This window comes from Ammospiza caudacuta, chromosome 3, assembly GCF_027887145.1.
Source record: "Ammospiza caudacuta isolate bAmmCau1 chromosome 3, bAmmCau1.pri, whole genome shotgun sequence".
Taxonomy (NCBI): Eukaryota; Metazoa; Chordata; class Aves; order Passeriformes; family Passerellidae; genus Ammospiza; species Ammospiza caudacuta.
The window spans coordinates 98,617,970-98,632,923 of NC_080595.1; the positions used below are offsets into that span (position 1 = coordinate 98,617,970).

Consider the following 14,954-nt stretch of genomic DNA (forward strand, 5'->3'; position numbering starts at 1 on the left):
ATGGACGCCCCGGGTGGCAGAGGGGCGAGGGCCAGGCGGGGGACGCGTTCCACAGCTCCGCGGAGCCGGGGCAGGGAGAAGGGCGCAGCCCGAAGCCCCTCGCGGGGCCGCGTCGCGGGTGAAGGCTCGAGCGCCATCGCGACCCTCCGGACACCGCGCACGGACGGAGCCCCGGCCCGGGGCGGGCGCTCGGCGCGGCGAGCCCCCGCTGCCCGGGAGCCGCCAGCGCGCGGGGCGGCGGGAGGCGCAGAGGCGCCCCCCGTCCCGCGGAGCAGGGCACCGGCCGCCAGAGTCCCCGCGGCCCCGGGGAGCGACGCGGCTGTGCCCGACGGGGCGGTCGCTGCCGCCGGCCGTCGCCCCCCGCCGGCGGCAGACGCCTTGCGGCTCCGGGAGGTGCTGTCGCGGCTCAGCCTGCTCCGCGAAGACGTGTCCGAGGCTTCGACACTGGTGAACACGGTGGTCCGGCACCTGGTCCAGGCCATCCGCGACAGGGAGAGCTGCTTCAGCTCCATGGAGCAGCAGAGCGCCGGCAGCTACTACGAGCGCGTCAAGGTGGGTGCCGGGGCGGAGGCAGCGCTCTCCCGCCGGGCGGCGGGCGGGAACGCGGGCCGGCCGCGGAGGGCCGCTCCTAGCTGGCATCTCCCGGCGAGCAAGGCTCTGTGGATGTAACTGCATCGCTAAGGATAGCTCTGTGAAGTAATCACACTGCATTACAAAATGATCAGTAACCTGCTGAATGGTGCTACGTGCACCGAGTCAGAGACGCTACCTGAACGGTTCAGGCTGCAGCAAGTCTTGTGCTCGCACAGCACGCAGGTGAGCTCGGCATACAACACAATCCGTCAGGTATAGCACTGCACGAGAAGCCCTGGGCCAGGTTTTAGTTCATACTTTTTTCAAAAATCAGGAGTTATGGATACAAATTGAAAGAAGAAAAATTTAGATTAGATATTAGAAAGAATTTTTTTACTGTGAAGGTGGTGGGACAGTGGTACAGAGTGTCTGAGGAGATTGTGGATGCTCCAAACCTGGCAGTGTTGAAGGCCAGGTTGAGTAAGGTCTTAAGCAACCTGGTCTAGTGGAAGGTATCCCTGCCCAGGGTAGGATGAGTCAGGACTAGCTTTATCTCTAAGGTCCATTCCAACTCCTTCACCTTCTGTGATTAACCACTACCTTTTTTCTGTCTAAAACTAGCTTCAGACCTAGCAGTGCATTTTTTTCCTCACATCCAAAGTGCAAAAGGATGTCTGAGCATACTTATACATTAATTATTTAGAACAGCTTAAGAATCTTAAAACTATCTTAAAAATTAATAAGTTGGAGAGCTGGGAAGTGAGCTGCAAATTGCTATTTTCCACCCCATTGCACAGTAATCTTGCAATACCACAGAAATAAGCTCATATTTCACATCAGACACCAAGGTAGATGAAACCACAACTGGTATAAAAATCTCAGGAGAATAAAACCTAAGTTGCACATCTTCTGTTCTATTCTTACATTTGCAGATATCTGAACCAAATGAGTTTGACATCATGCTTGTAATCCCTATAAAACAGAATGCAAATGATTCTACAAGGCTTCAGCTGGATGAGTCTGATGATACTGGAGCCTATTATTATGTATCATTCAAAAGGGGTCCAATAGAAAGGGGTTGGTTGAAGTTCTTAGAGGAAGATGGAAAATTATCAGCCTCTAAAATGATTCAAGCACTAAGAGACATTATTAAACAGGAAGTAAGAAACATTAGAGGTGAGTACTGAGAGAACAAACTTCATCAGGAAGTGGTACAAACGCAGTTACATTGTGCATATGTGTTGCCCCAGCATTAAGAACACACATTTTCCTGCCAGTCTCATTGTGCCAATGGAGCTGTAACCCCTCCTGTCCCCAGTATCTCAAGCTGGCTCTTGTGTTAATAATCACAAAAACACATAGGTAACTTGTTACATTATTAACTCCACTATGCATATTTTCTGTATGAAAATAATAAACGTTAAGGGATGCATGCTTACTATTTCCTACATAACCTATACATCTTGTACCTATCTGGAGTATACAAAGAGCCATTTGCTGAAGTAGTAGCAAAACAAGGAGCTTTCTTTTATACAGCACCTGCATTTTCTTTTATACAGTACCTAGTCTTTTTTATGGATCAGCACAGAAACTGCATCCCAGTTGTTTTTATAATTATTTTAAATATATTCTATATATATATTTATATAATTATATTAAAATAACCCCAGTTAGGGTTATTTTTTCCCAAAACCTTCAGAAATATTGTGGCCAGATCTCCTCACTGTGTGTCTTCAACAGGGAAGCAATTAAATGAAAAACATTATTATATTTTTAATTCTTAGACAGTAAATCAAGTAAACACAGTAGTGTTCCCTGTTTCATAGAACTCTTCAGTAGACCTTCTCAATGTTTCAACATCCTATAGGATAAAGAACCATTGACTGAACCCAGGTATTTCTTTTGATTGCCTATGAGCTCTTTAGTAAAAACTGTAACATTCTTAAAAAACAGTTTTCATCTTACTAATCTATCTAGCTAGCTATTTGTCCATCTAACATGAAATATCACTTTCTTTTTTACTAGGTATGGAAGTCACTGTGGCAAGGAAGAAGGCTGGAAGCCCTGCAATAACTCTTCAGATCAAAAAACCTCCATTAGAAATATCAGTGGACATCATCTTGACTTTGAAGGCTCAGCAGAGCTGGCCCCCCAGCACACAGGCTGGCCTCAAAATTGAACAGTGGCTGGGAACAAAAAAGAGGAGGGATTTCAGATTAACACCAATTTATTTAGTAGCCAAGCAAAACAAAAGAGAAAAAGTTTTAAGAGGTACCTCAAATATGGACAATAGTAAGTTATAAAATGTCTTCTCTACAACTTGATCACTTACAAGTGCTATAGAAAGGGTATCCAGATCATGTTCAGTATTCCATCTTCGAGACACCTCATCCTGGATATTTCCAGCTCAGACAACTGAAATCCCTCTTTAAAGCAGCAGATTTGTGGTACTGCTTGTCCTGTACTGAAATGTAAATACAAGCCCATTCTGCCAGGCTGCGCACTAACCATTACTAAGAGCATTATATTAAATCCACTCCAGCCAGACACATGGATATGAGCCTTCCCTTGTGCTAGTACTGTGCTTAACAGCAGCTTGTGCTCTCTTGTAAGGAAATTAGAAGAAAGTTGCTAAAAATGCAGGGAACTTCCCCATACATAAGATTGCGTCCACAAATCAGATACTTCTGCAGGAAGCAAACTGTTTTCTATCAAGATACATTGTTTCTCACTGAACGCTGGTATGGCTACAACATTTTTTCCTCCAGACCACTGTCACATTGAGCCTCCTTTAGTTTGCAGAAACATTCTGACTTGTGCATTATGGTAACTGATCCTTTCAGCATAAGATTTCAAGCATTCTGGTACCACTTTAATTAGCATGGCCATGTTATCAAAGCCCAGTACAGAAGTACTGATTTATTTGGCAATTTCTTCCTGTGCAAATTAAATGCAAAGAGTAACTGAGCCAAACAAGCAAGGCAAACTGTAATTCATGAAAAGAAGACAAAAGTGATTGTCGGTATTAGAAACAGGGCATTGAGCTATATTAGCAATTATTTTCAGAAGCATGAGCAGAAGAACAAAAATGCTTTAGAACAGTCATCTTACATGAGCTCACTAACCTATTACGTGCAAAAGAAAACACAACAGCAGAAATTAAAAGGCTGTAGATTTCTGTGAATAATGCAGTTCTCTAAATCATGTTCAGCAAATCCAGGGACATTCAGAACTAAGCCTAATTTTAAAGTAAATCCAAACATTCTTAGGAATTTAAAGCATCCAAACTATTATGTCCTATATTAATTACATTCCAATTGTGTTTGTGAAGCAGCTGGAGAGTTAAGGAGGAACTAACTGCACTCACTGAATTATGTTTTTTTTAAGTAGGTGCAAAAAAATTGTGGGTATTTAAGTCAATTACAAAACTGGGGTTTTTTTCTAGCTACAAAAGCTGATGCTTAGTGCTGTGTAACTATTTAACAGTCTTGTGCTTGACTTCAGGGAACACCTGGCGACTCTCCTTCTCACATATTGAAAAGGATATGATAAAGAACCATGGCAACTCAAAGACGTGCTGTGAATCCAATGGACCAAAGTGCTGTAGGTTGGTATTTCACAGGAATATTTTACTTTAAGCCTGTGTGAGCTGAGCTAGCACTAACACTGTTTCAGTTTAGCACTTAAGAATGTGATCTAACAGTAATTACTCATAATAGGAAGCAAGAGTCTTTAAGGCATAATTGTTCTACAGCAATACAACACTGCATGTTCTTGCTGAATGTCTGGCTTGCGTTTACCTAATGAAAGGTGGAAACAATCACATTGCTGGTTTAGACTCCAGACTTGTTTTAGAATGCAAAAAGATGTGCCTTGTTCAATTATCTTTCCCAAGTTCAGTCCTGTTTTAAAAAAAAGCTTTAAAAAGTGATTGACTCCACTTTCTGAGCAAAATTTCCCTTCATATCAAGGCAATTTCTAAAATGATGGTGAGAACACTGCTGAATGTGAGAGCAAGATGAATAAATGATTTTTCACTTCCATGAGAACTGTTTTCCAGATTTTTTCAACAAGGAAGAACAAAACCCACATGAGATACAAAACCTCCTTAACAAGTAAACCAAGAAGTTGGTTTGCCAATTACGTCTTGTACTGAATCAAGAAAGCAACAAGAGAATTAATGCATAACTGTGTTTAAATATCTGATCTACATATTTAGAACTATGGAGAAGATACCTAATATATATTTTTTTTTTTAACAGGAAAGGTTGTCTTAAGCTGCTGAAGTTTCTTCTAGAGCAACTTAAAAGGAAATATCCAAAAGAATTGGAAAAATTCTGTTCCTATCATGTCAAAACTGCTTTTCTCCACTCCTGTGTCATGTGGCCAAATGACACAGACTGGTACTTGGGAAACTTGGATCATTCCTTTCAGCAATGTTTGGGATTTTTTGTGGATTGCCTGCAAAAGTCTCAGCTGACTCACTTTTTTATTCCCCAATACAACTTACTCAGCCAAGAAGATAAGGCAAGACATCATTTCCTTTCAAGAAAAATAAGTTATGAATTGAACAATGGTTTCCCAGTATTTCATGAGAATTATTAAGAACACTGTTCACAACAGATATCTAATCACGTTGACTTTACATATGTGAAACAAAAAACTCTGCAATATACATGACTCTTCAGTAGTCTGTACTACAAAACCCAAAACAAAATAAAACGAAGACCACTAAGAGAAAAATCTATACTTCAGTCACACTGCTTAGCCATAACCTTAAAAGAAATGTTTTAAGTAATATTTACCTTGCCTATCCAAATGTAGATGTCGCCTGCAAAACATCGTCAAGGTATACTAAGAACATAGAGAAGAATTTGCAATAGGTAATTTCACACATGCAATTTCTGTGTTTCTGTGAATACAAAGGCATCAAAGACTGCATAAAGGAACAACCGACAATTTTATTTAAAATTAGGATCCACTGCAGAATATCCAAAATACACTCCTACTTTCAAAAGAAAAAAAAGTCCATGGAGTTACTTTGACATTAACCAGAAAAACTTCTCCAGATTACCCGAGTGGATATGAAGATCTTTTGCAGAAGACAATCACCAGCAATAGTTACCAGAGAGAGAATATTTTACCTGAATAATATGAAGTTGCTGAAGTAACTTATCCTTTCTGAGTCTTAGAATTACTTTAGAAATCAGTCTTTTCATTGGGCTTTGGATAGGAAACAATCATTACCTAATATGCTGCAACAGAGTAATGGTTTTCTGCCAATGAGCATTTATTTGTATGATAATCATGTAGAAAGAAATGCATCTTTCAACCTGTATCAAAGAAGAAGACTCTTGATATAAAAGGTTTCCAAAACCAAAATGCAGCATGAACTGGACACTCCTGAAACTGAAGTTCATATCAATTTTTCTCATATCGAAGAAATGTGTGTTAGGAAAAAAACTTTTAATAATTCCTATTACTAAAATTGTGCAGGTGAGAAGTACACAGCATTTGAGAACTGCTGTGCTGCAAATAAATACATCTTTTGCTTCTACTTATAGAAGCCATGGGAAGTCCTTATTTTTCGCCTACTTTTTGAAGGCAAAATAACCTATTGGATTGAATAATGCCCAGATTTACCTCAATTATGAGCAAATTAAGAGGAAAGAATATTGACAGAGTAATTTTACTAAAATATTCTCATTTTACTGAATTTTGTTTATTAGTTTTTATTTATTCATATGACACATAAATTAACACAAGTTCAGACCAAGCATCAAATGCAGGAATGACTCCTTCCCATATAAATTTCAAAGAGTAAAAAAAACCAACATGCCCCATTATCACTGGGAGTCTGTGTGACAGAACCTGACATCCAAATGTAAATTGTGAATCAATTTTATCTGGAAGCAATAAAAGCTGACCCTCAAATGTATTTTTTTTTCCATGACTTTGTTAACATTGCTCTAGTAAATTCTGGTTTCATTCCTTAAGCGAGAATATTACATCCACAAAAACCAAAAGTGGCTTTTCTTCCCCAGTTAGCCACAAACAAGTACTTCCTGTCATGTTCTCCTCCATTATAGGAAAATGCCTCTCTCAAAAAATCTTGAAATACAAGTCTTAACAAAAATTACTACCAATGTTAAGTTTTAAAATAAGAATAAAGAAAACTTGCTTTAGCAAACATAAGGAACAGCAAACAGAGCAGTTTTCATTATCCTGAGAAATCCTGCATGCCAGCAACATATCAAGGCAAAGGTACAGCATTTTGAAACTACATTGACAAACATTGTTTACAATGAATAATCTGGTTCTCTGAATATAAAAGGAAAAGTTATCTTTTACATTCTTATATAGCAATACTGCATATAACTAAAAAAAACCCAAACCAACCAACAAAGCCACAATATTTGTTTTTAACCAGTAGACAATGGCTTTAGAAGTTTCGTACATCACACAAGAAAAAATTATGTGAAAATAATTTGCAAAACCAGATTTATTCCTATATAAAGTTACTCCAGTTTTCTAAGACACTTTTGAGAAGTTTGTTTAAATAGGACAGGTACAGAAAACAATCAAACACAAAATGAAACTAATAAATTCAAGCTCATGGAAGCTAACACTAATTAAAATCACTTTCTCTGTTTCAGTAGCTTCAAGGGACTACACTTATTTTGAGGGCTTTCTCCAAGGTCTTTGTATATCCTTTTCATTTTCTTTTCTCATTTGTGATTGTTTGTATCTTTCTGCCATTGCCATAAGCTCCTCAGGAACTACCTATTAAGAAAGCAGGCAAAAAACCAAGGTGAATTTTAAATAAATCCAAACTTTCAAACTGCTATATGAAAATGTTATTGATTTGTGTGCTCCCAAACTTGATTTCATTATTTATCTGGCTCCTGTCACTTTGCAGATTATTTTCTGTAAAAATGCAGAGAGAAATCTTTTTACATAAGATTGCACTGAAATACACTAAAAAATAATCATCATAGTGTCTCTGGATTTTCAATAATATATCTATGCTTGTATCACCATATCTGATGGCAACATATAACCAGCTAATTACAACATTATAGTTCAAACAGAAATGTATCTTTTAGTTATAAGGAGCATCTGGTAAAAACATCCAGTGCCACTTAAAGGTCATATCATACTATATACATTTACTGAATGTTGATTTGTATTAAATTCCTTATGGAAGTTTTAAGAGCCTCTGAAGAGAAACTTTGTGACTTAAAGAAAGTGTTGTCATAGGAATGGTTCTCACATGCTTAGAACAAAGCAAAAAGACAAGGAAAGAGGGGCAGGAGAAGATGGTCAGATCTCCCACCACTGGGAGGTTGTAAGAGCACCTTACCAAGATCCACAGGAATTTTTGGCATGTTTGTAATTATGTGGAAAAGGTGAATAGTATAATCAAAACACTCTTGTCGCAGACATTTTTTCACAGAAATCCTTTCTTTCAGATTTCTGCGTCTTCTGGAAGGCAGAGGCCTCAGAAGAGAATGTAAACAATTATTATCAGCTGCTGTGAAATGCAACAGGGGCACCTTGATTGGCTCATGTTCCCATGTTTATAATTGGAGGCCAATCACGGGTGCAAGCTAGGGACAGAGTCCCTGGACACAACTTTGTTATGGATTCTTTCTTGCTATTCTTAGCTTAGCTAGCAGCACCTGCAACTTCTCTCTTTATTCTATTTAGTATAGTCATAATGTATTATATATGATATATCAATAAATCCAGCCTTCTGATCAAGAAACAAGATTCTCGTCTCTCTCTCACCTCCAGCGACCCACTCAGGACGCTGTAATACACTCTCACCTCAGAGTTCTTAACAACTGAGGCCAGATGTGAAGAATTACAGACAGATTTATTAGTTGAGTGACAGTGATGGGAAAAAAATAAACCAAGATACCATTCTTTTGCTCACAGAACAAAGGCAGTATCCAACAAGATTTCTTAAACCAGGTTGGGAAACATGCTGACATTAATGCAATGTTTACTGCAAGAAGCACAGTGTGCAACTGTACTGTCAAGAGGTGTTGGATCACTGATCTGTCAAAACCAGCCCACTTCGGCAATCTGCAATGGCACGTGGCTGTCAGGGGAAGTCACCCTTCCAGAATCAGTTTCCTGATCAGAGCAAAGGGCACTGGGTGAATGTGCTATTAATATGATTGCTCTGTCTGTGTCATTTGTGTCTGCCAGTGGCATAAATACACTGCAAACAGCAGAGTACAAACAAATGTAAATATCTTAAAGTCTCCCTAAACATGCCTGGGCTTGGCAATGCTTGAACAGGTGGAGAACGCAGCCAGGACAAAAGGTCTGGTGGAGCAGGAAGTCACATTCCTCTACTTTCCATTTCTTTTGTCAGACTTTATAATTGACCAATGCTTGCTATTTGCTATCAGCAACTTTTTCTTGTGCTAGCATGAGGGCCAGCTCACTAGAATATGTTTTATATGCTGAATTGCTCTTACTGGTAAGCAACTATCCTGGCAAAATATGACAACTCTGGAAGAGTCCATTCTGCCTAAGTTTCAAACATTACTTAAAAATAAAGTTAATGTATCTCTAGCTGAAAGGCACAACAGGCTTATCAATGGAGATAGAAGTAATGAGACAAAGTTATTTTTCGGTTGAAACATGGGATGATTTTCTTCCTCAGTATCCCCTAGAGCTTGAAGCATAATTTATTCCAAACTAAAATCACAACAATTTCTTGCAAGAGTGGTTTTTGAGCAAGCACAAGTCAAGAGCAGGAACAAGTGAGGATATAGAAACATAAAAATCTCAGTGAGGTAATATCCAGCATCTAGTGGCTTGTTGAAATTTTTATGAAAAATCTGTGTATCTGCTAAACATATAAGCTAGGTGAGGCTCATTCAAGTGAGAAAAGGATAAAGATGCCATAATTCACATGGAATGCTTTTCTTGGTATCACAGAGATTACTGTTTTTCCATTAAATCTGTCCATGCTTGTTAATAAGCATTTATATGTAAAAGATTCCTTCAGCATGAAATAGACACCTTTTTGTTGTACTTGTTTTTCTTCATATATCTGTAGATTCAAAATCACAGAGAACATTTTGCTAACAAAAGCAACTACCTTGTTTTGAAATCAAAGTATTCTGAGCCTTCAGTTCTCCCCTACTTTTACATAATGCTTTAAGACTGAAACAATGGTATTTCCATTTGTCATGAAAAAAAACCCCAACACTTTGTCTGTAGGGATACTTCCTTTCTATCAGACATAACTAAGTTTGAGAATAATGTTATGACTAACAGTAACTTCTGAAAGCAAGGATTCAGAGTTCCTCTTTTCTCCTCTGAATGTAGACTTGCTCCCAGTTGAACCGTCACACATTACAAAAACCACAACCAGTTTGGGAACTTTGCAGCCTGCAGCTGGAGACAAACCTTGAAAGGTAATTGTTAACTCAGAATAAAAAACTCAAGGCACCTCTAAAGTAGCTTCACAGTATCATTACTGGTTTCACCTCTTGTTTTCTGAATAAAAACAAAGCAAAAAACCCCCACCCCAACCAAAAACCTCAAATCTGCAACTTTAAGGAATTATTAGGTGACTACTCTTCTACATCTTTTTTTTCTCCTTTCCCCCCTCAAAAGCATCTTACTAGGCTTGCAATAAAGCAACATAGTATCCTTCAAAAAGAAGATTGAGCTTGAGGCGAAGTTCTAACCCAGGGTTTAAAGTTTGAGTAATTGTCTATAGTAAAAACCACAGATTCTAGATAAAATCCATTTAGTATGTTCTCAAACTCCCATCCAAAAATCCAAACAAACACTGTAACCCAAACAAACAAAACTTCAGCTCAAGTGAGGACTTGAACTGGGGGTTTACTATAAATCAGGCAAAATGTTGTTCTTTGTTACAGCAAAAAACAGTAACACAATTATCTGTTTTCTCAGATATGGTATCAAGAAAAAATATGCTTCTTTAAAGAAAGAGATCATATTCCAGTTCCACTTCACATACTATTTACAAGCATCAGTAATAAAGCTTGGAAAAGTAAGTGCAGGCGTCACAACTGTCAGATACAATAAACAGATAAGATAGTTGAGCTTCTTCTGATACAAGTATTGTTAATATTTAGACCGTTAAACAAGAAATTGGGACATGCATCCAAAAGTGAAATACAAATGGAATAAAATTTGATGAAATAAAATAAACCCTATAATTTCTCTGCAGACCTCAATGTGTACGTTAGTTACTTTTTCTTCAGACATAGAAGGCTTTGGTTAAAGTTCACAGTTCCTTCCTGGGACTCGTCTGTAAAGCAAAATACAGCTAAGGCTATCTAGGAAAAGACAGACTCAAACATCCATTTTCTTTCCCTGAGACACCACAAACACTCACCAAGAAGGGTCTAAATAGTCTTAGACCTCCACAACATGCTTCAGGTGCTAACCTAGAACCAATATAAGTCTTACCCAGTAATGTATGCTTACTTGGTTTGCTCTTTCCAGAATGTCAGCCAGCTCGGACGCAAACCTCCAATCATTGCTCGTGACAAGTGTTACTGCCTCCCCAGAGCGCCTAAACGAGGAAGGAAACAACTGCTGATCCTCCAAACAACTCTGACCTAGGCAGTAATGAACTGCACCACAGGCAATATTACTGAGCTGATACAATAAAAGTGGCTTGAGCATTAACCCTGCACATGCTTTTCATAAAAATCTAAACAGCAATTCACCTAAAATGGAGCAAATGCACAACTAATTTAGATTTTAGATAATAAACATAGCATAATGGCAACATATTTAAGTATGAAGAGACACACATTCCTATCATGATTAAATGAGAAAAATCACACTTGTACTAGCCTGGGAAAGCAGCATCCAAAAGAACTACCACTAAACTACACCACCACGATTGGCTGCGGATTTTGAAACTACAGATGCTTCTTCGCAATGCGTGGTCTAGAAACTAAATAAATCAGCAGCTCATGAAGGGATAAACAAGGAAGTAACATTCCAAAATATCAATGCAAATTGTTTCTCTAATTCTTCCTCATATTTATACCAGCTTTCAAACACCCTTGATTCAATAACAGAAAAGCATAAAACTTGCTTGCCTTCAATTTAACAGTGAATTCATTTAAAGACATAAAGCAGTGTGTTTCTAGAACATACTTTGATAGACTGAAGTCTGGACTCCCCCACCCCACATCACCTGTAGCCTCTAGAATTTGTCACAGAAAAACACCCATGTTGTGCATAAAACATAACAAAACACTGGTAACACATGACTGTTTTCTGCTAAACACTTACCCTGCTCTTCCAGTACGACCTACTCTGTGAACATACTCTTCAATGTTGCGGGGGAAATCGAAGTTGAAAACGTGAGTAATGTCGTGCACATCGAGGCCACGCGATGCCAAGTCAGTAGCCACCAATATCCGAACTTTGCCTACAGTTAGTATGACAGGAAGTGAACAGGAGTTTATGGAACAAACAGAAAACATATTGGTTTTCTAGTTTATAATGCACTTCATATTCTTAACACAAAGTAAAAATATGCTTGTTGAATGTCACACTGAGTTAGCGCCAAAAACAAACTGCTAAGTAAGCACCCAAAATGTCATTTTGCTACTATTTGCATGTCACCAGTAGAACAGCAGAGTGCAGGAAAAGTAAGAAATATGCCTGGTTGATATAAAGAGTCTGTCCAATGAACAAAACCTTCAACAACTATATTCTCAGCTGACACTCTTGTCACAGCACGAGTCTTTTATTAGCATGTGTTCAAGTAACTCTGAATTGTGTTCACACAACCCTACTAGCATAATCTGGAGCAGGACTGGTTCACTGAAAGCACCATCATCTGACATTTAAATTTACCTTTCTGTAGACATACAATGCCAATTTTTCCAGAAATCTCAAAAGTAAAATAAGCCTTACTTTAAATTATTAAACTCCCAGCCATTCAAAATTTTGTTGAAGAGCAATCTCTTTGTTTGCTGGGTCTTTTTTTGCCAAACAACTAAAGCTTTCTTTAAAATTTTCCATAAAATTCAGAGCTCTTTAATATTTTAACTTCTATAGTACTAGAGAGACATGACACTTAGACAAGTTTTGAACAGAAAAAAACATTAGAAATCTGGCCTAAACAAACCAGTAGTTCAGTACAAACTCACCTTTCTTGAAGTCATCCAAAGCCTGTTCTCGATCACATTGCTCCCTGTTGCCATGAAGTGACTGTACTGGAATTCCTTGGATACCAAAGTCACTTGCCAAGTCATCAGCCCTAGGGTGAAATAAAGCAATGGCTCTTAAAAGAGAATAAAAAAAAGAAATAAAATAGTGCAGCATCTAGATTTAAATCAAAAGGACAGTAATGTGACAGCAAAAGCTAAATGTGTGCCTACGGACAAAGTGTTACCTAGGTCAGCTGATACTTATTATAAAACAGGAAAGCAAGTCTAATCCACATAGAAATGTTTAACTTTATTTTATACTTTAGAGGAATACTAGATTATTTTTGTGTTGTTGACTCAAAAAGTTCAAGTATATACAATGACCACCCCCACATTAATCAGGTCTTGCACACACCAGAGGTGTATGAAAGTAAACAGTACATCACATTGATGTGTCCCCAAGAATCCAAACATCCCACTTGAGCTATGTGAAACTGAGACTTACCACCACCATTAATGATATAAAAAAAATACAAACTGCTAGTCAGTCTAAAGGAAGAAATAAATAAAAAAAAAATAATACTAATAGCAGCATATTGTTGAGAAGAGCTGTTACACTTGATAGTTCTTATGTGAACTAAGAAACTATTCAGTATTTCTGTTAGGAAAAAAACCCCAAACAGAGATGATACTGGGAAGTGATTACATACGTAAGCTTTTTGCCCACAAAAATGATGACCTTATCATTTGGCTTCATAGACTTAATGAAGCTATGCATGAAAGCTCTCTTTTCTTCCTCGGGGATAACAATAACTTTTTGTTGCACTGTGCTTACTGCCTGTCAAACAGCAAAAAGGGATGTTAGGTAGAAACAGATTACAATATTTTTTTCTGTTAATTCTCATATTGCCATGTTATATAAGTAGCAATATATGATACCATAAACCCCCCTATTTTAATATGTATCAGTTTGGAGTTCAAACAATGCATATTTCTTACTTCCTCGTTGCTTTAGGAGAATAATAAAATTTACCTTTAAGCAGTTTGCCAAACCATTTATTTGCAGAGATTTAACGGGTAGCGATTAGTGAGGTGAAAGGAATATATTATTAATGAAAAACACATTTAAGTTCTTTAATTTGCAAATATTTCATGTTACTCCAGAAAAAGTTGGAACAATGGCAATTTTACTCGAAATTACAGGCTTTTAAAGATGCTGTAAATCTCTTTGAAATGATCAGTTCTAAATATTCCAATAACAGTTCATTAAAAAATTTACTCCATTACCTCTGAAGGTTACCACAGAATATCTAAGGTGTAACTAATACGTAAGATAAAAAGCCTAGACATTCTCGTGGCATGGTATCATGATCTTGTGGCAAGAGTTGAAGATTCAATCAAGTAAATAAAGATTGTCTCTTCACAGGAACCCTTCCCCCCCAACCAGATTTGTCAACTGGGTGAAGCTCCTGTAGAAAGAGATTAATGCCCTAGAGAATAGAACTACAAGAGCAGTTGATGTCTTTCAAATTCTAATCTTGACAAGAACTGCCCTTTGATAAAAGTTTAGTTCTGAACAGAACTAAAAGACAAAAAGCACACTTTGTCTCTATTTCTGCTGAAAAGTGTACTGGATACTAGGTTTCCTCATTCCCTATCGCTAAAAAAAAAAATGGAACTGAAAAGGAAACTTTCCTAAGATCTTGGGCAAACTACTGTTCCTGTAAATTCTGCTGGTATTGAAGCCAAATACACATAGCTGCACAACAATGACAAATAAACAACTACATCCACACGTTAGAAGTTTTGGACTTTAAAGACAGTTCTTACTTTAACACATACTTGCTGCTATAGACAAGTGTCCTCCAAGAGTTTAGTACAAAGCTCCCACTCCATTTGAGAAAGATACAGGTAGGAAACACGAATTTAGATAAGGATTTGTATGCATTAGAAAGAACATCTTCAGAAGGAAAACCAAATAAAGAACAAGAACTTGCTGAACCAGAATTAAGGTTGCAAAACCAAGGGATCACACAAAAACATTTGGCATTGTGAAATAGAACATTCAATATGATTGATACTCGTTCACCTGTTATGTCTTCTACTGAAGGGCTATGACTTCCAGATATTGTTACATCAAAAATATTGGTTTATACTTTTTAAATTTTTCTGAACTTTTAAGGAAACTTTAAAATAAATAGCACGGAG

At 37.9% G+C, this 14,954-nt stretch overlaps 2 protein-coding genes across 2 annotated transcripts in view; one reads left to right on the top strand and one right to left on the bottom strand.

Annotated features, from left to right (window-relative positions):
- On the top strand, positions 1-7,252 carry CGAS (cyclic GMP-AMP synthase). The gene is made up of 5 exons (XM_058802111.1): positions 1-552; positions 1,506-1,749; positions 2,599-2,844; positions 4,078-4,180; positions 4,836-7,252. Exons 1-5 carry the CDS (start codon positions 1-3, stop codon positions 5,176-5,178), a joined length of 1,488 nt encoding a protein of 495 aa, XP_058658094.1. The 3' UTR covers positions 5,179-7,252.
- The window catches only part of DDX43 (DEAD-box helicase 43), a 21,731-nt gene continuing 13,744 nt past the window's right edge, over positions 6,968-14,954 (bottom strand). The window contains exons 12-16 of the mRNA XM_058802110.1: positions 13,457-13,584; positions 12,747-12,856; positions 11,881-12,019; positions 11,059-11,146; positions 6,968-7,356 (exon numbers count right to left, since the gene is read on the bottom strand). Coding sequence (XP_058658093.1) covers positions 7,249-7,356; positions 11,059-11,146; positions 11,881-12,019; positions 12,747-12,856; positions 13,457-13,584 — 573 coding nt within the window. The 3' untranslated portion in view covers positions 6,968-7,248. The remainder of the gene's footprint in view (positions 7,357-11,058; positions 11,147-11,880; positions 12,020-12,746; positions 12,857-13,456; positions 13,585-14,954) is intronic.

Bases quoted from the DNA above. Each gene is read 5' to 3' on its own strand.
- CGAS (XM_058802111.1), top strand. From the start codon at position 1: ATGGACGCCCCGGGTGGCAGAGGGGCGAGGGCCAGGCGGGGGACGCGT. The intron at 553-1,505 runs GTGGGTGCCGGG...TTACATTTGCAG, and splicing joins GCTACTACGAGCGCGTCAAG to ATATCTGAACCAAATGAGTT. The intron at 4,181-4,835 runs GTTGGTATTTCA...TTTTTTTAACAG, and splicing joins AATGGACCAAAGTGCTGTAG to GAAAGGTTGTCTTAAGCTGC.